This window comes from Dreissena polymorpha, chromosome 5 (genome assembly GCF_020536995.1).
Source record: "Dreissena polymorpha isolate Duluth1 chromosome 5, UMN_Dpol_1.0, whole genome shotgun sequence".
Lineage (NCBI taxonomy): Eukaryota > Metazoa > Mollusca > Bivalvia > Myida > Dreissenidae > Dreissena > Dreissena polymorpha.
This window is the reverse complement of record NC_068359.1, coordinates 100,773,511-100,797,266: the sequence shown is the minus strand read 5'-3', so window position 1 is coordinate 100,797,266 and position 23,756 is coordinate 100,773,511. Positions and strand designations below refer to the sequence as shown.

Genomic DNA, 23,756 nt, shown 5'->3' with positions numbered 1-23,756 from the left:
GTGACAATAGCATAATGAGACTGACTTGAACAAGGAAATTTGAGCGGAAATGACAACAACTGATCATGATACAAATCGGCAAAACTAATAAAACTTTCACTGATTTAAAAATAGAAACTAGATGACCTTGTTATGTGACATTTTAAATGTTGAAAACATTTAAAGAACACGTGTGTATCTATGTAGAAGCGCAAACAGCAGACGACATTTACCCAGCTGAATGGCCCCTACCCAACCAGTCTACCAATGACCCCGCGTGACCCCGAGAGGCGGGACCCAGCCCCGATGATCTATGTCTGCGCCACAATGTGGCATGAAACGCAGAAGGAAATGTTACAGATTCTTACCTCCGTTTTCCGGTAAGTTACTTCCGGAAGCTAGCTGATTAGAGTTGGTATTCTTTAAACATGCACATGCTGATTTGTTCCATTAAAAGTAACTTAAAACCAGCTAACAAGAAACATGTTTACTATTATTTTAACACCAATTAACATGACAATTTTTATTATAATGACATGCTTCAGATGACGATGAAGATTTTAATGGTGTTGTTGTTGATGATGATGATTGTGTTGATGATGTTGATAATGATGATAATTATTATTATTCATATTCATATTATTATTATTATTATTATTCATATTATTATTATTATTATTATTACACTACTCTTCAGAATGGACGATGACCAGTGTGCAAGAAAGAACGCTCAGAGGTTTTTCGACGTGGTGGATCCTGACTACTACGAATTTGAAGGTAGGATTGATCGCTCACTACGTCATTGTTATGGCCTGAATATATCGTAGGATTGATCGCTCACTACGTCACTTCTACGGACTGAATGCATTGTAGGATTGATAACTCACTACGTCACTTCTACGGCCTGAATTTATCGTAGGATTGATTGCTCACTAGTCACTTCTACGGACTGAATGTATCGTAGGATTGATCGCTTACGAAGTCAGTTATACGGCCTGAATGTATCGAACTTTCATTTATATGAATGTATTTTTATTAAAATTATCCAGATACGCGACCCTTAAGTCTGGTCTAGTGATGCGCTTATTTAAAATAAATAATCACTTGAACGAACTAATGGACACCATTTTATTTTATAAATATTATAATCTTATATCATATAATCTTTAGTACGTAGATATTATTATAGATAATTGTTAATCATATTGTTTCATAGTTTCAAAATATTACATAGAAAAATAATTAAATTTTACACCTCTAATGTTTTGCAATGCCGTTCTTACAGCGCATATATTTTTCGACGACGCATACCTTCCTCACGCAGAGGACGCAGACGACTATTACGTCAACAGTTTCGTGCACCAGCTTGTTCGTACCATCGACATGGCTGCCAGGTACTAAGTACTATGTACTTAATGACGTCAAACGATTATTGTTTTATATAATGTCTTAAGTCGTATACTATAGCATTTGTTTCAATAAATGTGTATGAATTGTTTAGTTATTTACTGTCATGTTTAGTCTGTAATAATCATACGTATATATAATATATATATATATAATATTTTTAGTACAAAATGATGAATACGATTCTACATGTGAAGCATTTTTGAGTAAACAAGACCGACGTTTTACGAAAAAATGTTCTTTTTTGTTTAGCAAAGTTCACCGCGTGCCCATGCGCCTTGCCCCACCCACCCGCTACCCCACCCCTTACGGCGGAAGGCTGGAGTGGAGCATGCTGGGAGGCAACAAGCTGATCGTACACCTCAAGGACAAGACGAAGATACGGATCAAGAAACGCTGGAGCCAGGTAGAGGCTTGAATGTGATGACATTATATATGCCAAATGAATGCTTAAGTAGAAGGACAGACTGATGATTGATGTTGGCGACATCATCAAAATTAAGCGAAACTAAATAACAGTATGCGTTTTAATTGCATACACTTTCTGGGCATAGCTTCGTAAGTGGCAATCTTATAAAGTTGATGTGATATGAAAATGTGAATGCCAGAGTACTGATGCAAACTTAGTTAATAAATTTTAATTTTTTTATAATTTATAATTTTTAACGAGTTTTTTTTTCTCTCCGGAAATAGCAGAGTATATTTTCTTGAAAAAAAGATTAAATTATCATTGAATTTATCCATTGGAAGCGGTAAACAACGACTGTGACTTAAGTTCTTCCTGTCTATATTTCCCCACAGGTCATGTACATGTACTACCTGCTCGGTCCACCGACTCGTCGGCCAGAATCTGGACGCGCGCCGAAAGCAGACGATAGCCGACAATACGTTCCTCCTTACGCTGGACGGCGACGTGGATTTCAAGCCGTCGGCGGTACAGGTGCTAGTCGACCGGATGAAGAGAAACGACAAAGTGGGAGCGGCATGCGGGCGCATCCATCCGATTGGAATGGGTGGGTGCCTTGATTTCACTATTACTCTCGATAACTAGGCACAATACCCTGATTACTTAATTGTCCTTACATGGGAAAAGGCAGGGGTATTCGGCCGACGCAGTAAGATGAAGCAAAAATCTTTATATGAGTGTCTACACTGTTAACTTCTAAATACTTGTCGATGTAGAGGTTTTTAGACTTAAACACGGCTAGATAAATAATGTTTTATATCATTCATTTCTCCACTGAGTGCTGAAGTTATTGTCTATTATAAACATATCATTATATCGGGTAACTCTTTATACTCATTTATATTTAGTGACGAAATATTCCTCTACATGGCAGCGTTTTGTTTTCTATCAGGACCCATGGTATGGTATCAGAAATTCGAATACGCGATCAGCCATTGGCTGCAGAAAGCGACTGAGCATATGATTGGCTGCGTTCTGTGCAGCCCCGGATGTTTCAGCTTGTTTCGCGCATCGTCTCTAATGGACGATAACGTGATGGGAAAATACGCCACCGTATCGTCACAGGCTAAACACTATGTACAATATGACCAAGGTACACACAAGATAGTATAATGTATTATTTTATGTATCTTTCATAGTAAGTTTTGGTCGTTTTGTGACGATATAGCAAGTATTTAGTTTAGATAATTGTACAAGTTAACTAAAACACGCTAAAATTTGTGAAATTTAATTCACATTTGAACAATATGATTTAAATAGAATCTCGTGAGAAATATGAATTTACTTATTATGTTTATGAAAATTTAAACTTTATTTACACATACGCATTTTGTTTATTAAACAATGTTAAAAATTTTACCATAAGATTTTACAAAGAATTTTGGTTGTTACCGGATCAGATTATTAGCAAACTATCAGACGTTCAAAGTCATGTATATGCATACCAGGGACACAAACCTCATTCTGTTATACTGTTCAATCTTATCAGGCGAGGACCGATGGTTATGCACGCTACTGCTGCAGCAGGGTTACCGTATCGAGTACTGCGCAGCCGCGGACGCTCTTACATACGCACCGGAAGGATTCGACGAGTTCTACAACCAGCGGCGTCGGTGGTCGCCATCCACCATGGCAAATATCATGGATTTATTAGGTTGGTAGCGTAAAATGGTTCCATTTAATTTAACAACTACGTTATAGGTGTCTTATATTTTGAGAAAGCTCACATTTTTGCTTTTCTCATTTCGTCATAGTGCTTGTTTTCGATATGCAGTACATCTAAACAGTTTCAGCGATTTAAAGGGGCCTATTCATAGATTTTGGCATGTATTGAAGTTTGTTTTTAAATGCTTTATATTGATAAATGTAACATTTGAGCGAAAAAAGCTCCAGTAAAAAAATCAAGAATAAAATAAAAGAAAGAGAAAAAAGTAAACCTTAACTGGGCTCGAACCACTGACTCCTGGAGCCCTGGAGTAAAAGTCTCCCTATTAGACCACTCGGCCATCCGAGCTCATACAATGAGTGATGTGTTTTATACTTTTTTTATAAGCAATCCTCGTAGTACCACAAAATATAACGACAACATCAGAACTCTTCAAATTATTCAACCGTTTCGCGTTCAAATGATGCATTTAATGAAATTTTTAGAGCATGATAAATGTTCAGTATTACTGTTTCCTCACAAATATCATTACTACAACGAACATTTACGAATCTTAAACTATTTTTATTTATTTTGTCAACTTACCAAAACGTGAAAAGGAACTTTTAAGGAAACTCTCGTTTAAGATTTTCTTTGTCAGTGGTTTATGAGCAGTTTAGGTCTCTTATGGTCGCACGTTTTTATATCAGAATAACCTGACACATTCTATCTTTCCATTTCCTCTACATTTGTTTATCTCCCGAGTGAGTTCCTTTCAGAATCACGCCAATCCCAAAGCTATTAATGATATCCTTATATTTATATTCTCCAAATATTATCTCTCAGTTTTCCGATCTGATGTGAATTTTTAAATCTCTTGTTTTCTCTCAGGCGACTGGCGGAACATCGTGAAGGTGAACGAGAACATGTCGCTGCTCTACATGTCGTACCAGCTGCTGCTCTTCTGCTCCTCGCTGCTCACACCCTCAACCATCTTCCTGCTCATCACCGGCGCACTCAACACGGCGTTTCCGGCTTTCGACCTGATCAACTCTCTCGTCGTTAACGCCGTCCCGGTCGCACTCTTTATGGTCACGTGCTTCTTCTGTGAGCCCAAGTGGCAGGTAGGACAATCGGACACCGTTTTCAAAAAACGATTGGAGTCGCGTTCTGAGAAAATGGACATAATGCATGTGCGTAAAGTGTCGTCCTAGATTAGCCTGTGCAGTCCTCACAGGCTAATCAGGAACGACACTTTCCGCATAAACTTCATTTTCGGTAAGGAGGGACTTCCTTGAAACTATAAATACCACAAAAGCGGAAAGTGTCGTCCCTGATTAGCCTGTGCGGACTGCACAGGATAATCTGGGACGACACTTTACGCACAAGAATTATGCCCAGTTTTCTCATGACGCGACTCAATGTGTTTTGTGACTTTTGTAACAACACAAACTCAAACTGTTTTTATTGCAAGTTGTAAATTGTTTGTTAGGCTGATTGGAGGGTTGCTTCACTCATAAAAGAACAACACAATTTCGTATAAGTGTATACCACAGTTGTGAAGCTTTGTATATTTGCGCTTTTTAAAATTTTGTTTTTCGTTTATTTTCATAGAACACCGAGTAACATCCCTTGATATTTTTCAGTTGCGACTAGCCCAGGTTCTCTCCCTCGCCTACGCCATGTGCATGATGGTGGTCGTAGTGGGCCTCGGTCTAAACATGATACTGGAGGGAACGTGCTCGCCCACCGCGATCTTCCTCTACTTCCTGCTTGGCGTCTTCATCATCGCAGCGTTCATGCATCCTCAGGTAGGGACTGCTGTTTGTGGTGGTGGTGTTAATTGTGATGATGCTGGTATTGATGAAAATAAAACGGATACCGCATAATTGATAGTGAAAATGATGATCAAATTAAAGATAATGATACTAAGGATAGGGAAGATAATGATACTAAGGAAAGGGAAGATGACGATGATGATATTGATTATCATTACTATTATGATCAGAGGGATTTTGCTTTCGATGTTGAGATTTTTGCGTTGGCGTTAATAATGATGCTGCTGCTGCTGCTGCTGCTGCTGCCGCTGATGAGGATGATAACGATGGTAATGGAGATAATGATTATGATTATGATGATAGGTTATGGTTATGATGATGATGATGATGATTAAGCTTTTAAACAACAAAAAATAATTTCGCATAGCAAACCTTATTTTCATACGACGAATCAATACGCCTATATTTCATTGTTCTGTCTTCATACAGGAGTTCGTCTGTATCTTGCACGGCGCCCTCTACTTCCTGGCGGTGCCCTCGATGTCGATGTTGCTTATGATCTACTCCATCTGCAACATGCACGTGGTGTCCTGGGGCACGCGCGAGACCGCTACGGCAGCCGACCCGAACGCTAAGCCCGCAAAAAAGCCCGACAGTCGATTGCAGGTAGGTCGGGTGTCTCATTTGATGGATTTTGAGACGGATGTACGCCTTATATTGTGCCTAATTCTAATGATTTGTTAATTCAATTTATCTAAAGCCTGATCCCATAAAAAACTCAAGCATAAAAAACTCAAGCAACTCCCACACAAATGTTTACAGCAATGTTTCAGATGACAAACGTCAATTGATATGTTCCCGAACGAATGTTTGCAAATTCAGATAGTATTTAAAAAGTGCATGCGTATTTATAAATAGGTCTTTATAACTGAGAATATTTTTTTATATGCATGGCGTTTTAATTCAGTAAATTTATTTATAAATGCGCTGCTGATGAATTTTCTAAATATAAAAAATCACTCAAAACTCCGTGTTGATAGACTACTTATTTGTATTTACTTTGCATACTACGATTCACGTAACCGATGTATATTTATGTTTTGCTATCGATCTATCGATTTAATGACACTTAGCATACTGATTAAAGTGGGTTTTCACTATAAAAATGCCACTGCTTAATTCTTTTGGCTTGCTCTATCATTTCAAAAACGCAATTGAACCTGTTATAATGAAGTGTCAGCAAAGATTTTACGCCCGAAACGCCAAAAATGAAGAACGTTATTAAGGGTTTATAAGGGTTCATTGTCGAATAAACCGCAAATGTTAATCGTGAAAATATTTTTTTCCTCTCGTGAAAAGGCGCTACTCCAGAAATTCTCTTCATCCGACGCCGACGAGACAAGCGACTACAACTTCTCTTTCGGGAACCTCTTCCGCTGCGTCTGCTGCCCGCGTCCCCGACCGGACGCCACCGAGAGCAAGTTTGAGCTCGTGATCGACAAATTAGAGTCGCTTGAACGCGCTCTTGGCGGGAATCAGGTAACACGGAACTATAAATTCTCGAAGACTACAAGCGTGTGATGCCCAATCTTAGTGTTTTTCTTAATAATTTTATCAACTATAATCATGGCATACACTTTCATGCATTCCTCTTGGTTACTTGACTTACTTGATGCGATTGTTTATAATTATTGAGAACTTTATACACAGGGACGGTGCGCGTGTTTGACCGGGATATAAAGCGTCTTACATAATCATTTGTGTCTTGTTCTAAGAAAACTGGGCTTAATTCATGTGCGTAAAGTGTCGTCCCAGATTAGCCTGTGCAGTCCGCACAAGCTAATCAGGGACGACACTTTCCGCCTTAATGGTATTTTTAGTTTCAAGGAAGTCCCTCCTTACCGAAAATCAAGTTTAGGCGGAAAGTGTCGTCCCTGATTAGCCTGTTCGGACGGCACAGGCTAATCTTTGACGACACTTTACGCACAAGCATTAAGCCCAGTTTTCTCAGAACAAGACACAATTTTGAATGACAATCAAATACGATTTTAAGAATTCAGTTCAAGCTGCTTTACTTCAGAACAGAACCGTTAATAACATTTTACACTTCAATTTAATAATGTTTAAAGGACATTGAAGATGTCACATAGCAGCAAATGTTGCTAATAATACGGATAAAAACAAGCAAAGGCATTAAACATGTCATTGAAACCACTGAAATAAAGATAGAGCGCTCTTCCAACTCTATAGCCATAACAAGTTTTTCAATAACTGCATATTTAGAACATAATTATACACTAGCTTAATATTTATATCAAATTTGTATAAATCAATGCAACAAAAAATATATTTAAAAGAAGAATGCACGTGGCGCTTACATTACATACATCACATGTTAATGGCAGCATCTAGAAAATGCTGCTAGAAGTGTCACCACTGACGATGGCGTAAGCGTGACGTTTGAGACAGTGGCGGAAGGCGACACAGACGGGCTGCGACGTCGGAAGGAAAGTTCGAAAAGCGTCCCGTCGACTCCCGGTATCGCAGGCGGATTCGAAGGTACTTCGTTATTTTATTGTGTTTGCCTCGTTTACAGAACATAATGTTGTTTTTTTAAATTGTAAATGATGAAGATAATGCTAGTGGTGCTTGCGGTGATGGTCATGATTGATGTTATCCTGAAAATGACATTAAATGTAAACCCCACAATTCAAATAACACCATAAAACGTACGGGTGTTAGTTTCTTGTTTGCTAACGTTGATTACGCCGCTTCAATTATTTTTTCGACAGTCATAAAGTCATATTAAAGTCGTTATTTCATTACCATGTTTGTGCTTCGTCCTAAGCAATAAATCCAGCGTTCAAGCAGACGTTCGCGCCTTACGACGAAAATGCGCCAAACTGGCTGAACGACGACGGACTGGGTAATGGCCGAACGCGTTACCTTGGCAACGACGAGAAACTGTTCTGGAAGGACCTGATCAAGAAGTACCTACTTCCGCTTGAGAAAAACGAGGCTCAGCAGGCCAAAGTTCAGAACGACCTTCTAGAACTGAGGAACAAAATGAGTCTAATGTTCTTCATGCTGAATGGCCTTTTCATCGTTATTGTCTTCACGTTACAGGTAGGTTTTGTTTGGTTGATGCTTTTTTTTTCTTTCATATACATATACTTTTAAGGAAATTATTTAAAGTCATATGTTGCAGGTTTGGTATGTGTTCTTTCAACTGCACTAACTATTATTTTTAGTCATCTGTTACAAACAATCGGTTTTATTATATTATTCCCCTCACATGCACTGCCTTTAGGGGTTTTCTTAACGGCAACATTAATATTGTTAAAACAGAGACGAATATTCATGGATATTTTGGGCGTCATTCTTAGCGCATTTTTGTCATATCCCGTACGCGAATGAATTTCACACACTCTTTCGTGCATATTGTTTAACATAAGCATGTAAAGCCACGAATCATTTGTTTAATAACTGTTCTTCTCTTATTTGGTTCCAATCCATAATTTTTGTTAATACCCTATTGCTTTCCCATCTACAGCAAACACCCATGGGTATTTGTCTATTACTTCTCAAAACATGTTTCAAACAATCTTGTCTCACTAAATTCCTAGATCTTGACATACAGAAAGGACCATGCACAACATTTCAAGTTGTGTCACGGCTAATAAGCATTTGATTAATATTGGTCTACCCGTGTCCTTGTATCGATTGTTTTTCTTCGATTCTTTTCTCATCTCCGATCTCCAGTACACAAACGCCATCAAGATAGGGAATGCATCCACGTTTGATTAATAATGATGATTGTATAACAAGTATTAATAATAATAAGTATTTCCCATCTCCGATCTCCAGTACACGAACGCCATCAAGATGGGCAAGGGCATCAGCATCCCGCTGCCCTGCTACGCCAACAACGGGCGGCAGCTTACCCTGGAGCCCATCTCTCTCCTCTTCATGATCGTGTACGGTGTGGCGCTTGTCATCCAGTTCGTTTCCATGTTCTTCCACCGTCTCGGCACCGCGCTCCACATCATGAGCTCCACAGACATCAACTGTATGAAGCCCAACAACCGGGAGATCAACGCCATGGATATTGCCAGTAGGTTGCATTAAGTTGATATTAGTTGTGAAATATAGACAAATGAAAGTAATATAAATAATGACTCTATTATATGTTTTGTTAATAAAAATACATTGCATACAAAAAAAGAAAATATTTTTACTATTGATTTTTATACGCATTTATACGATGATAATAATGGCGATGATGACGACGACGACAACGAGACTGTTGGTGATTTGAATGCTGCTGCTGACGATGAATATGATGATGGGCAGTTTTGTAAATCGGTATTAATGTTATGAATAGTGTTGTTCAAAGACTGTAACGTACGATTAACGTATATAAAGTAAGTTCGCGCACAAAATACGCACGTGAATGGTATTAAGGATAAGTTGGTAGCCTTGCTCAACTTGGCACAATGAAAGAAGGAAATGCTACATTTAAAAAACGATTCATTTTTAAAATTTCTATATAAAACATGCACAAACTTGTTGTCGTTCTTCAGGTAAGATCGCGCTCGTAAAGGAGATGCAACAGATGGACGACGAGGACGACAAGATGTCCGTGACGACCACGTCGAGCAGCAACATTGACGACGACAGCAGCCTTACGCAGGTAAGTGTGGGCGAAATTGAAACCCGATTAGACTATTATAGTTGGGATTTTTAGTTTGTACGTGATTTCTTAAATTTGTTTTGATTTATGTTTAATGGAAAGTCGTAGATTTGGTCATTAATCAAGTACGAAATAAAATCAAACCAAAACAAATCTGTTCGCATTATAACACGTTAATATCATATTGATTCACTTAACCACCATTTTTTTACAGGACGATTCCCCGAGACTGAAACGCCGAAAGACCGTCATCCGAATCACGAAGCGCCGAAAACAGAATCAGGGACCCAGTGGCGTTCCGGGCATTGAAGTTCCGGCGGGGCCGGGAGACAACCTGGGAAGCAAATTCATGAAGAATTTCATGGACCTCGCCAACGACCTACGCAACGAGCGAGTGAGCCAAACAAGCGAACATAGCGAAGGTGCTTCCGGTAAAGTTTTGCTTTTTTCACTTTTAGCCTTACATTTTAATTTCGTATTCATTTTACGTTAATAGCTAAAGAATGTGAAGAATAACTGACCTGTTTCGATCATTTCAATGGTACAAATTATTGTTTTCAAGATAAAAGTGTTGTGCAGAAAAGCATGTATGTTGTTTATTTCAAAAATCTGTTTTATCCTGGGATTATGCAAGTTTTATAACCTTTTTTGTGCAGACTTTTATTGCAATATAGTAAAAGTAACTTAAAGCTAATCCGGTTTAAACGATTGAAACTGTTATAATTATCGGGTAATTTGACGAAACGATATAATGAATCAATTGTAACGGAGCTGCGGGGAACTTTTATGATAAAATGTTTCTATTTTACCAGAAAAGCAACGGATGATTTTTTGTTGTATTAAAAAGCATGATGTTGAAAAGTCACCGCATAAGGAATCAGTACTGTTTTACAATCAAAGAATAAAAGCCTTTGATTGTTTTTAGCATTCAAACATACATCTGTTGGCTGTTGAACTTTATTATCAATATATATTTATATAAATTATATATTAAATCTTATTCTTTAGGTAAGTTCGGTCGCCGGAAGGGAAGCAGCGGCAACAAACGAAAGAGCAAGAAGGCTATGCGCGCAATCAACTCGATACAGAACGACAAGCGAATTGTGCTCAGCAAGGCGGAGGCCATTGAGACGAAACTCCAGAAGATTAACCGCCGACATGGTGCGGAGGGCACGACCGGCAAGGTTGACACGTGGCTACATCTCGTTCGCGATGTGCTGACACAGTCTCGGATGAGCCTGAACACGATAGGCGAAGAGGAGAAGCGCAGCTCGCTTCCTTGGCGGAACCGCCTAAGTCGCTCCAATTCCATCGATGCGATGCCGAGGGACGATGTGAAGCTTAAGAGTCTTCCGAAGCGCGGCAGCTATGGCGGCTCGTCAACGTTGAACATAATTGCCGACAGCGAGGAGCCGGATGTCCACGTGCTCAGCCAGCCGCGTAGTAGCGATGCGGATACGAAGAGAGACAGCTTGTTGGATACGTATAAAGATGTGGTAGTCGCGATGCGACCTAAATCGGACGCGTCTGCTGCTAGTAAGACTTCGGGTAGAGATTTAAAGTCGAATAAATTATCGGCGGAAGTTCGACCGTTTTCGACCAATAAAACACCGCGCATCAGCGAGGACGATGCGCGCGCAAACTCTATCGAGTCGGAATCGGAAGCATCCGACAATTCCGGGTCTAATTCGCGAGCGCCCTCTGTGACTTTCAATGACCACCCGGAGTTCATATCGAATTTCAGAGAGGCTCAGAGCGTTAGTGTTCCGGCTCCGAATGACGTATTTATTGACGAAAGTTGATGACGTTATCTGACAAAATATCGTACCTGTGTAAACTAATTAAATGTACATTAAGTTAAACTACTTTTCGTGAGAGATTCTTTAGCGTTGTAACGAACTTCATTTATTTTGTCTTGCAGGTCAAGCAAACAATTTTAAGTGAGTGCATGCACAGTTTTGACGAATATTAGCAATATTACCTTTTATGTAAAGTAGTAATTACTGTTTCAAAACATATGCGTCATATGGAGTTGTATGAAAACAGTTTGTGCCTGTCTTTCACATGAATATGCGTGAACCGTTTGTAAATCAAATGGTTCGTGTTTTCGCCCCTCCCCTACAAAAACACCTTTCTTGCAATAGTTAATCCGTATGAGTGTCTTTGTCTTATAGATTAATTTGTTCTCGCGAAAAAAAAACATTTGTGGAAAGTATCCATTCGGAGGAAAGAAACCCATATGCAAGCGAATTGTATAAACAACGTATTTCAAAATTCAATGTGTGATACATGTCCGCTTAGTGTCTTCCCATGTAATTCGCAACCGCGTTCTTTCGTTTCCATATATTTTGTACCCGCTTTCATTTATGAGCGTGTTTGTCAGGATACTCTGATATTAATTGTAGTTTAGCTGCCTATATAAGTTATGTAAACATATTACAAGTAGTTCAAGGAACTTGTATTTATGTATGTTGTTACAGTTAAATGTTAAGATTTTGCTGCGGTCTATTTAACAATGACTATATTTAGAGTAACAATAAGTTTAAAATGGCATCGAATCCCTCAAAGCATTTTACACAATATCTGTTCAGAAATGTAATCTAATTAATATTGTTTACAGATTGTTTACATACAAACAAATACATTAGATGCATACAAATAATTTGTTTTAATAATTCATTAATGTAAAACTTTCAAATAAAAACACACTTTTCTATGATACGAATACTTATATAAAGAGATTTTTTTTAGGAAAATAACACTAGTAAATATATATATTGTTATAAATGTCAATATGTTCTAGCACTGTTATGGAGTTTGCTCAGGTTTTCAAAAACAACTACAACACTTTTATTATATTCCCGTAATGTGCTATTATATCGTATTACTGGATATTCAGGATACTTGCCCGGCAATTTCATCCTTTTGTCTGGTACTTTATGTCCTTAACATCGACATAACCTACTTAATTTTTATCCCACAAAAACATGGCCATGTATTCTACTTAATACACATAAAAGTGTAACATTCGTGCCTTATAGGATCATGTTAGATACCTATATTCGTAGCAATGTCATACAAATGTACGCTACATTATGTTTGATGGTATGACTGTCCCTTAGAGGGACCTATTTACGTTTTGGTATATTGACAACATTGAAAAAAATGTTTCAGATTCACAAATTATCGTTGTAGTTATGATATTTTTGAGAAAACAGTAAAACTGAATATGTACTATGCCCTCAAACATCCATTATATACATCTTTTGACGATTTAAAAACCTGAAAATTATAAAGCGTTGCAACGCGAAACGATTGAATAATTTTGAGAATTCTGTTGTTGTCGTTATTTTTGTGACGCTACGAGGATTGCTTATATAAAGTATATAATACATCATGCACTGTATGAACACCGATGACCGAGTGGTCTAAGCGTTAGACTTTTACTTCAGGGGTCAGTGGTTCGAGCCCAGTTGAGGGTTATTTTTTTCTTTCTTTAATGTTCTTATTTTTACTGGAGATTTTTACATAAATCAATATGAAGCATTTAATGACTTACTTAAATACATGCCAAAATGTGTTAAAAGGTCCCTTTAACATTTCCCAATGACTCTGGCAAATGAGTGTGGTTTTGAATGGAGCAAAACTCAGTTTAGTTTTCGTCATTGAATATATGTATTAATTCAAAATCGCTTATATTTGCTTGAAGAATGAGTGTAATGTCTTGATTAAGGGTGTGTCATATCTAGGAGAATGTGTGTAATGTCTTGATTAAAGGTGTGTAATGTCTTGTAGAATGTGTGTAATGTCTTGATTAAAGGTGTGTAATGTCTTGGAAAATGTGTGTAATGTCTTGAAGAATGTGTATTCTCTTGAAGAATGAGTGTGATGTCTTGATTAATGTGTGTTATGTCTTGAGGAATGTGTATAATGTCTTCAAGAATGTGTATACTCTTGAAGAATGAGTGTAATGTCTTGATTAATGTGTGTTATCTCTTGAAGAATGTGTGTTATGTTGATTATTTCAGATTTTAATTTTTTTTCTCCAAATTACATAAAACAGCATGTACATTATTTTTTTCCGTAAAATGCTTGTTTGATTGCCCGTAAACGTTTATCATGTGTGATACAATATTGCATATTTTGTTGTAAAATATACATGAATGTATTTATATATAAATGTACACAAATTATGTTAAATACAAGAGTATTACATGGCCAATAAATGTATCTGAACAACTTGTATTTGCAAATTATTTTATCATAAAAAACATCACATTGTAACACCAGATTCATTCTTCTTGCAAGGGATTTCAGGCCCTTACCACTTCAATAATATAATGTTCAATCCGACAAAGACATTCGGAAAAGTGTTTCTTACAAGACATTTCCTTCGTTCAAGGCCCGTTACTTCGTAAAAATAAATGGACCGCAACGAAACTCAGATAATATATGTTAGACGTGTAGGTAGACTCACTCACCAAAAAAATCAATCAAGCGTTCAGGAGAAAGAATCCGGAAAACTTTTATTATAGTGAAAAATAGAATGTCCAGACCCGATCACTTCACCAAAAATCAATCAACAGGAACAAAGTTCGAACCTGATTTTTTGTCATGCAGGTAGAATCATACTTCAAATTTCAGGCTGATTACTTAACTCTTTAGGAAAAAAACTCGTTAAACGGAACGCCTGACGGACGGACGGAAAACGGACGGACGGTCATTACGACCGCTTTATGCATGTCTCTACTGAGGCCATACAACAACAACAGGATGGTAATATTGTATTGTAAGAAACTTTATTTTATAAATCGTGCAATGCACTACAAAGCATTAGTGGGCTATTCTAAGATGGTGGTGTTTGTGAAGAATGTCATTTAATGAATTTAATGTCAAATCTGTATTTTGACTAGTTTAAACAAATATAATAGCACGGAATAATGCCCATGTTAGGTAATATCAAAGTAAATGCGATTGAGTTGCGCATGTACCATGCAAGCTTTCAAAATTTAAAGAGTAGTTTAAATGTTATGTCGGTTATACTTGTTTCCGTTATATTATCGATGAAAAGCGTTGCATTTCCGATTTCGATTGATGACTGTCTATAAACGACCATACTGTGTTAGCCTTGATGACTGTCTATAAACGACCATACTGTTAGCCTTGATGACTGTCTATAAATGACCATACTGTGTTAGCCTTGATGACTGTCTATAAACGACCATACTGTGTTAGCCTTGATGACTGTCTATAAACGACCATACTGTGTTAGCCTTGATGACTGTCTATAAACGACCATACTGTGTTAGCCTTGATGACTGTCTATTAACGACCATACTGTGTTAGCCTTGATGACTGTCTATAAACGATCATACTGTGTTAGCCTTGATTGATGACTGACTATAAACGGCCATACTGTGTTAGCCTTGATGACTGTCTATAAACGACCAGACTGTGTTAGCCTTGATGACTGTCTATAAACGACCATACTGTGTTAGCCTTGATGACTGTCTATAAACGACCATACTGTGTTAGCCTTGATTGATGACTGTCTATAAACGACCATACTGTGTAAGCCTTGATGACTGTCTATAAACGACCATACTGTGTTAGCCTTGATGACTGTCTATAAACGACCATACTGTGTTAGCCTTGATGACTGTCTATAAACGACCATGCTGTGTTAGTCTTGATTGATGACTGTCTATAAACGACCATACTGTGTTAGCCTTTTCTTAATCAGGAGTATTATGTTGCTGTAATATAATATAATGCATACATTCTTTTTGACGTGTTCTTTTCTTACTCTGATCGTGTGTTTTTTTCAAAAATCTGGGACTGGTTAATAGTTATGCAACTATGTGTCGTACAATACAAGCTGTTTTTTTTTTTACAAATAAACAATTACATAAACACAAGTACGATACAAAACTGATACCCCAGCCAAATACAATAACATTTCCGCCTAGTCTGAATTTTTGTTTTGAAGAGGCCTTATTTAAAACGAAAAAAAAATCAAGAAAAGCTGAAAATATCGTCAATGATTGCCTGTCCGGACTCAAGAAAATAATCTTGGACGAAAACATTTAAACAATTTTGAGGATGCATGTAACATTACAGAGCTATTACTTGACGAGCTATGATATGTTTTCTCGGTTTTGCTGATACATATATATATAAGATTCATGCAATAAATCTCATGAAATTAGTTTTTAAGATTTAAGAAGGATCAAGCTTACAAAAAGTAATGTTTATATTGTTAGCGGAAGATAAATGATTCCGTTAGCGGCCTTAATACATTAATGAACGCAATACAACATAAAACGTAGCTATAATTGACAAAGAGGATGCGCATTGAAGCGCGTTGTTCGAGGGACCGCGTTTGTTGGTTTCATTTACAGTTTCAGTTTTGTTAGCGTCAACAGTTTCAGGTTGAGTTTCAGTTTTAGTTTCAGCTGTATGCTCAGTTTCAAGTGTGGTAGATTCAGTAGGCATGGTAGTTTTAGTTTCAGTTTTCGCGTCCACAGCTTCAGTTTCAGTTTCATTTGAAGTTTCAAGTTTGTCAAGGTCCAAAGTGACGTCAACGCGTGTTACGACGCCTGTCGACACGATGAACTTTTTGGTCCTCGTGTGGTTCTTGTAACTGACCTGCAATAATAAACAAAGCCCATGTTTATTATCATATTAATCCGAACACAGCATGTAATAAGACAGGAAAACTATTTGTTATAACAGAAAAGGTAATAACGCACACCTGCTTGGTTTAAACCTTTTAATCTTAGCTCGATTGCATCGAAAGCCCACAGCTTATTGAATCGCTTTTGAGTCGGTTCCATGGTAGGCACAACTTACTTAGCGTCTTTAAAAGAGATCTGAAGATATCTCACACAGTCTTGATCCAACATGTGACAACCTGGTCGCTAGGTGGATACCATATCCATTCAGTAACTGTGAAACTTTTCACAAGATTAAAAACGTGTTGGCTTGAGCTAGTGTGGATATATCTCCTCTGAACAACAAATGTACTGAAGTAAGTCTATAGTCATCAAACAATTAAAAACAACATATTCATGATGTATGGGCCCATGTGCATGTTTTGAAACCGTTTTATTATGATAAATAAAACACGATACCGAATCTATATGATATTTGAATCATGCAAACTAAAGACTCACATTCAAAGTATATGTGCCTGGCATGAGGAGTCGGAAATACTGGCCGCCATGTTTAGACCTGAATGTCGGGAATGCTCGTCCTATAAGGCTCAACACAGCGCCATCCAACGGGATGTTGTTTTGGTCCCGAATGTATCCCTTTACACCTAGAAATGAAATCTCGAAATCAAAACACGAATATTTATCGTTATGTATTAGTGCAACGTAAAAGTTGTTTCTAGTACCATTAACCTTTTAAACTCGGAATACAAGTGAAAATGGAAAATGCAGACAGTAAAACAGCTCAGTCTGTCATCCTTATTTTAAGCAGAGGGGGTAATTCTGTGACAAATAAGATGGCGACGTCAATGCCAATACAGTTGTTTTTCGCCGTTGTACACCCTTTATTTATTGTATCAATTGTTACTATGCCGCTCACTTTCCAATATCGACAAGAATGTTATAAACGTTCATATTGTATTAATATTCGCTCTTTATTTCGATTTTACTCGCTGATAAATTTCTTAGCGGTTCACACAATTACAGATCCTTTGTAGAAAAATTCGCAGCGAGTAAAGTCGAAATAAAGAGCGAGTATTTAAACGAAATAAACGCAAATCGATTTCTTACTGATATGGTTTAAAAATGCATTTAAACAATTAACACAAGTAATAAAGGGTATTACGCAGAGCAAAATACCTCGGATAATAATCTTAGCATGAGCGTCGCAATCTTGTTTGTCACGTGATTAGCCCCTCTGTTATGGACAAAAAGAAAGCCTTTAAACTTCAATATATTAAGAAAGGTGCTTAAAATTATGTTCATTTTCTAAGGAACTACAAGCTGATCAAAATTCCTATCTGAGTAGTTAACGGTTAAAGTGGTCTCCATGTCTTACCCATGTGAGCCAGCAAAAGGTAGTTCACCAATGCGTCTTTGTTCTCCACCCAATAATCGGGGAGAGATGAGGCATTCGGAAAATGGCAGCAGGAAAATCCTATGGTGATTTCAAATATGCCTTCAGCAAGGTAGTTGTAATCCTGCATGTTTCCTGCAATGAACTCGCAACTTACAATTAAAATTTACCGCATGCTTGGATACAAATGTATAGGAGTTTGCACTGCATTTCACGGTATTTAAGTCATGTACGCATCGTTCTGGGAAAACTGTGCTTACTGCATGTTCTTAAAGTATCCAACCAGATTAGCCTGTGCAGTCCACAATGGTCCACCGACTTTCAGCATAAAATGGATTTATATAAAATTGGATTAAAATGGTAACTTGTAAGTGTGAAAAATACGCGTTAAAATACGCTGCTACATGCTTTTAAAGACAATAGGTCAAAGATGATTCATGCTTTAAAGAACCTACTACAGGCAGTCCGATAACGTACATAATTATTAGATGGCACTGTGCCAAAGTTATGTTAACATGTTTCTTTTACTACACTGAATGTCTACTTTAAGAGATGGTGGCTACGGGAATATTTGACTATTGCACTTTTATTATTTTCTGATTCAAGCCCTTTTGATATGCGCATGTTGATCTAGAAATTGAACGGCGACTTCCCTCCCAAGAAACAAGCCCACCAACTGAATGATGGTTAGTAAATGCGATCTCAATATATCGCGCGGAAACGAAATGGTCTACGGACTGACCTTCCAAACGAGCGAAAGACAACCGGCTCAAAGAAATAGTTGTATGCCTGCTATGTTACTTTTATAGTTACCTAACACAGGAGACCAATCGGCTCCGTTTGAAATGCCATTCTTAAAGTACTTCCCAAGGTACCTGCCGCATTCGTTGCCACCTGTTTTAGCCATAGTGTGGTGTGACCTTGCATAAGTCAGAGCTAAATACTGGAAAGTGTCGTCATCCACCGTCATCGAAGGTTCGCCATAAATTAGATAGGGGTCTTAAAATAAATTTAACGTAAGGCATTTAAATCAAGCAATTGCAACTAATTCAATGATTTAATAAACGAATCTAATTCAATGAATGTCTCATTCTCTGTTATTGAGTTGTGTTTATAAGTTATCAAGGGTTAAAAAGACATACGACCTGAGAGATAAAAGTGGTAGGGGTAGCTTGCAACAAAATAACCGGAGTGCAAGTTGGCAGAGAGTACAAAATTGTAGTCGTCCAGCCAGTCTATCACGTGCTGGGTTTCGGGTTGGACGGGTATGATTGCCCGGTCATGAACTAGATCGGGGAAGTTTCTGTTCAAGTTCACCCCGTTGGCGTTGTATCTGAAAAGGAACGGACATAGTTAACACATGATCGGACATAGTTAACACATGATCGGACATAGTTAACTCATGGTCGGAGTTTCCGGGAAAAAAATACAAAAACTAACTGATAATATCCATCCCAATAACTTTTTATATCATATTTTAACGTGTTCGCAATCGTTTTCCTTTATCTGACTAAGTGAAACCGGTTGCATGTATCGTAGTGATAAAGGATCTGACACAGTTTGATAAAAATTATGATATGTGACTCCACGCGTTAATTTTGGCGAACACAAACGATCACGTTACGCGAATGTGTGCTTTTATGAGATTGAAGCCAATGGCGCTGCATTAAATATATTAACCTTGCTCCGGCAAAATCGAGCTTAATGCATGTGCGTAAAGGGTCGTCCCGGATTACCCTGTTAAGTCCGCACAGGCTAAAACGGAACGACATGTTTCGCTGTTATGATGTTTTCCGTTGAAAAGAAGTCACTTCTAAGCAAAAATCCAGTTAATCCAGAACATGTCGTCCCCGATTAGCCTGTGCGGACAGCACATGCATTAACGAGGCTCATATATATAAACTATTCCCTCCTGTTTAGTCATACACCTACCTGCCTAAGGTATCCTCGCATTGACCCTCAACTGCTTTGCTGTAACCATCGGGGTTCATTGACGGCATGATATGCACAGTGGTCGTGTTAAGGAATTGAGTCAGGGTCAAATTTGTGCCGTATGACGTCACGTACAGGTTAATCAAGTGCAGCAACACCTCCCGACTTACGACCTTAGCAATATAAAGGAAGACATACTACATTATATACTTAAACTTAACTTTTTCGCGGCACAAAACATAACTTAACAATTTAAACTTTATTGACTAATTCTTTGTTTTAATCCCATTTCCAATATTTTGTCGATGTCATACACGACCGTAAATCACGGACACCACGACTTTTTCGCGATGCATTAATAAATTAGCAAATGGTTCTTCCTAAATGGCGCTATGGACCAGATGATGTGAAATGTCACGGATAATTCTTCAAGGTGATTTGTTGTCAAATGTTTTTTCAACATATTTCGCATTATTTTAAAAATCGGGCAATGTAGTGCGACTCAACGAAGATTATTTCATCCACAAATGTACAGAAACATACAATCCCAAACAATTTGGAAACGTGGGAGCCTTTATAAGTTGCGGCGTGGTGGAGTTTTATAAAGCAAATCGATGTATTTTGCCTGTGTGAAGAGCGAATTTCAACCCGTTTAAATCGGGGACATCAACGATTGCGTTCAACATATAGTAGTTGCTGCATTTACACATACATCTGGGTTTGCAGATCTAATACTTAATTTTGTATTTTCCAAAAGAGATGGAGCCAATGCCAATGAGGTAGCGCTAATGACAGGAGGCGGTGCCAATGCACGATATGTGAATCATTACATGACTTACATTTGATAGATAATGTTCCATTACCATATTCATTTCATTTTTCAACGTAAATTTTATAATTGAAATCCATACAGAACATATACACATTCTATAAAAAAAGATGTAAATACATAAATATATAAGCAACCGACTATCTTAAGATGTCAATAACCTGAGAAAAACTTATTGTAAGATATAAACCCAAAATATGTAATAGTCAATAAATCCAATAGCTGAATTCTCAAAATTCTCAACATACTTTTTAACAACAAATGTGTTTATACAGCTACTTAATTCACGAAATTTTTAACAAGACGTTACTTCTGCTTGAAACGGTTATTTGTGTACCCTATTACAATACCATATTTCACTAAAAGGCAAAGGTCAACGAACCTTAAATAGGCTAAATAGTTTTCTCTAACATTTGCAAATGAATAGAATAGCTAAGGCTTTAATCGTTAACCTTTTTTTGTTAATTATACATTATACTCAAGTTTGTTTTCAGTTGTATAGTATATTCAACGAAAGAAATCTGTAAAATTTCTTTGAAACAAATGTTTCTTCATAATTATGTATACTTTACTGTTTTTATTATATTTAAATTTGATTGAATTATGATAAAATCGAACACTCAATCTAGAATACGACACAAAAAGTGTACGGTCGGCACCGAAAATTAAAATAGTTGAACATGTGCATTGATGCCAACTCCTGTAATTATCGCCACCTCATTGGCATTGGCTTCATCTTTATTGGAAAAATAACACATTATCTATCAGATCGTCAAGAAGCCATGTTATCGTGCATGGAACAACTTATACATGTTCAACGGATTTGATTGATGTTGTTAGCGATTTCATAGGGCGGAACTTTGCTCCTCTCACAGGAAAATACATCGATTTTCTTTTTAAAACGTCTCCATGCCACAATTTATTAAGGTCATCACGTTTCCTATTGGATTGTTATAAAATGTGGATAAATTAAGCATCGCTGAATCGCACTTAATTGCTGGATTTTTAAAATAATGCGAAATTTTTTGATTTTTTAAAAAAAGCTGCTCACTTTGCAGAAATTATCATTGACTTTTAAAAAATCCGGTCATTAGCGCCATTTCGGAAGTAGCATTAGCTCATTTATCAATGCATCGCATAAAAAGGTGGCGCTCGTGACTAACGGCCGTGTTATACAGCTTCCGTCGTTTGGTTTTTAATGGCATCCGACAATCTCAATGCAGTTTGAATTTTAATGTTCCAACATACAACACAAAGGTATAGTGCTGTGGTAGCTTCTTATACATTTCTCTGATCCATAACACGAATACACCGCTCATTCTTTCTGTTTGTATGTGTAGTTGTCGCCAGGGAAACGAAACTAATTACGTCAGATAAACATACGTTTCACAGAAATGGACCAATATTAAGTGTTTATCATACTTCTTAACTTTGTCGACCCTTAAAGTCATTATTCAAGGTTAGGTTACCAGAGGGGGTAATCGCGTGACAAACGGGATGGCGACGTAAATGCCAGGACAGGTCATTTTCGTTGTGCAGTGCGTTTTATTACTGGTATTAAATGTTTAAAATGCCCCTCACATTTCAGCCATATAACCAAGAAAGTAATGGCCGTTCATTTTGTAATAATATCCGCTCTGTAGCTCGACTCTACTCGCTGCGAATTTCCTGACGTCGCTATCTTGTTTGTCACGTGACTACCCCCTCTTGGTAACAGTTCATCAGTGTAATACTCAGTTAGTGGGTACTGCTTTATCAAAGCGATATCGACAAGAGCTATTATTTTTTATCAATATTGATCATATCTTAAATAGTTTCAAACAATATTGCTCAACTAAATATTCAAACGCTTCACGTTAGGTGTAAGCAATAAGGTACAATTATTTTCACTAATAATGTTAACAGAATGCATTAACAAATTTTTATTTCTATCTTTAATCAATTGCGCTAAGCTCTGTTCGTGTGTAACTTAATTTCGTGATGAACAGAAACCAGTTAAACGGATAAAGAATTATTCTGAACTAAAAGGTTTATAAACAACGCCCTACAACAAATAAAAAATTAAATAAAAAATAAAGGATCATTGACCATGGATTCTGACATTTAATCGAATAATTCGGAAACAAATAATCATTAGTTGTACTCTAGATAAGACAAAGAAAACGGAGCTGATATAATTTAGATTATAATAGAAGCATATTTGTAGGCCCAATAGGATGAAATACCCCAGAGAAAGGTCTCATGACCTTTGACGCATAAATACCTCATTGCCGTGCATATTTCCGATGTACTTCACGTGCGGTCGAAGATCGATATTGGAAAACGAGCTGCAGATCGCCAGTACCCACAAGTCCTCGCCTAGAAGGACAAACAGAATCGGGCCGCGCTCTGAGATTTAAGCAGATAGACAGACAGACAGACAGACAGACAGACAGACAGACAGACAGACAGACAGACAGACAGACAGACAGACAGACAGACAGACATACAGACATACAGACATACAGACAGACAGACAGACAGACAGACAGACAGACAGACAGACAGACAGACAGACTGACAGACTGACAGACAGACAGACAGACAGACAGACAGACAGACAGACAGACAGACAGACAGACAGACAGACAGACAGACAGACAGACAGACAGACAGACAGACAGACAGACAGACAGACAGACAGACAGACAGACAGACAGACAGACGGACGGACGGACGGACGAACGGACGGACGGACGGACGGACAGGCAGGCAGGCAGGCAGGCAGGCAGGCAGGCACACAGGCAGGCAGACAGACAGACAGACAGATTTACAGACGGACAGACTTACAGACAGACAGACTTACAGATTTACAGACAGACAGACAGACAGACTCTTAATTCAGACGTATACAAAAGTACATTGTCTTAATACACAAATAAACACATTATTTTCTGTTACCTGACTACGTATGACAA

At 37.7% G+C, this 23,756-nt stretch overlaps 2 protein-coding genes across 2 annotated transcripts in view; one reads left to right on the top strand and one right to left on the bottom strand.

The window, feature by feature from the left end:
• The window catches only part of LOC127882197 (chitin synthase chs-2-like), a 56,654-nt gene extending 42,445 nt beyond the window's left edge, over positions 1-14,209 (top strand). The window contains 18 exon segments of the mRNA XM_052430712.1: positions 187-359; positions 677-756; positions 1,265-1,373; positions 1,639-1,792; positions 2,188-2,214; positions 2,216-2,399; positions 2,745-2,945; positions 3,342-3,506; positions 4,389-4,621; positions 5,144-5,308; positions 5,765-5,941; positions 6,635-6,814; positions 7,681-7,834; positions 8,124-8,401; positions 9,143-9,389; positions 9,859-9,968; positions 10,183-10,399; positions 10,977-14,209. Of these exon segments, the coding sequence (XP_052286672.1) occupies positions 187-359; positions 677-756; positions 1,265-1,373; positions 1,639-1,792; positions 2,188-2,214; positions 2,216-2,399; positions 2,745-2,945; positions 3,342-3,506; positions 4,389-4,621; positions 5,144-5,308; positions 5,765-5,941; positions 6,635-6,814; positions 7,681-7,834; positions 8,124-8,401; positions 9,143-9,389; positions 9,859-9,968; positions 10,183-10,399; positions 10,977-11,770 (3,648 nt within the window). The 3' untranslated portion in view covers positions 11,771-14,209.
• Positions 14,210-14,745: 536 nt separating this feature from the next.
• LOC127831765 (carboxypeptidase M-like) lies at positions 14,746-23,157 on the bottom strand. Its single transcript, XM_052356807.1, has 7 exons — positions 23,063-23,157; positions 19,971-20,143; positions 19,184-19,371; positions 18,852-19,037; positions 18,021-18,173; positions 17,144-17,289; positions 14,746-16,616 (listed from the first exon to the last, which is right to left on the bottom strand). Exons 1-7 carry the CDS (start codon positions 23,075-23,077, stop codon positions 16,260-16,262), a joined length of 1,218 nt encoding a protein of 405 aa, XP_052212767.1. The 5' UTR covers positions 23,078-23,157; the 3' UTR covers positions 14,746-16,259.
• Between the last annotated feature and the right edge of the window lie 599 nt (positions 23,158-23,756).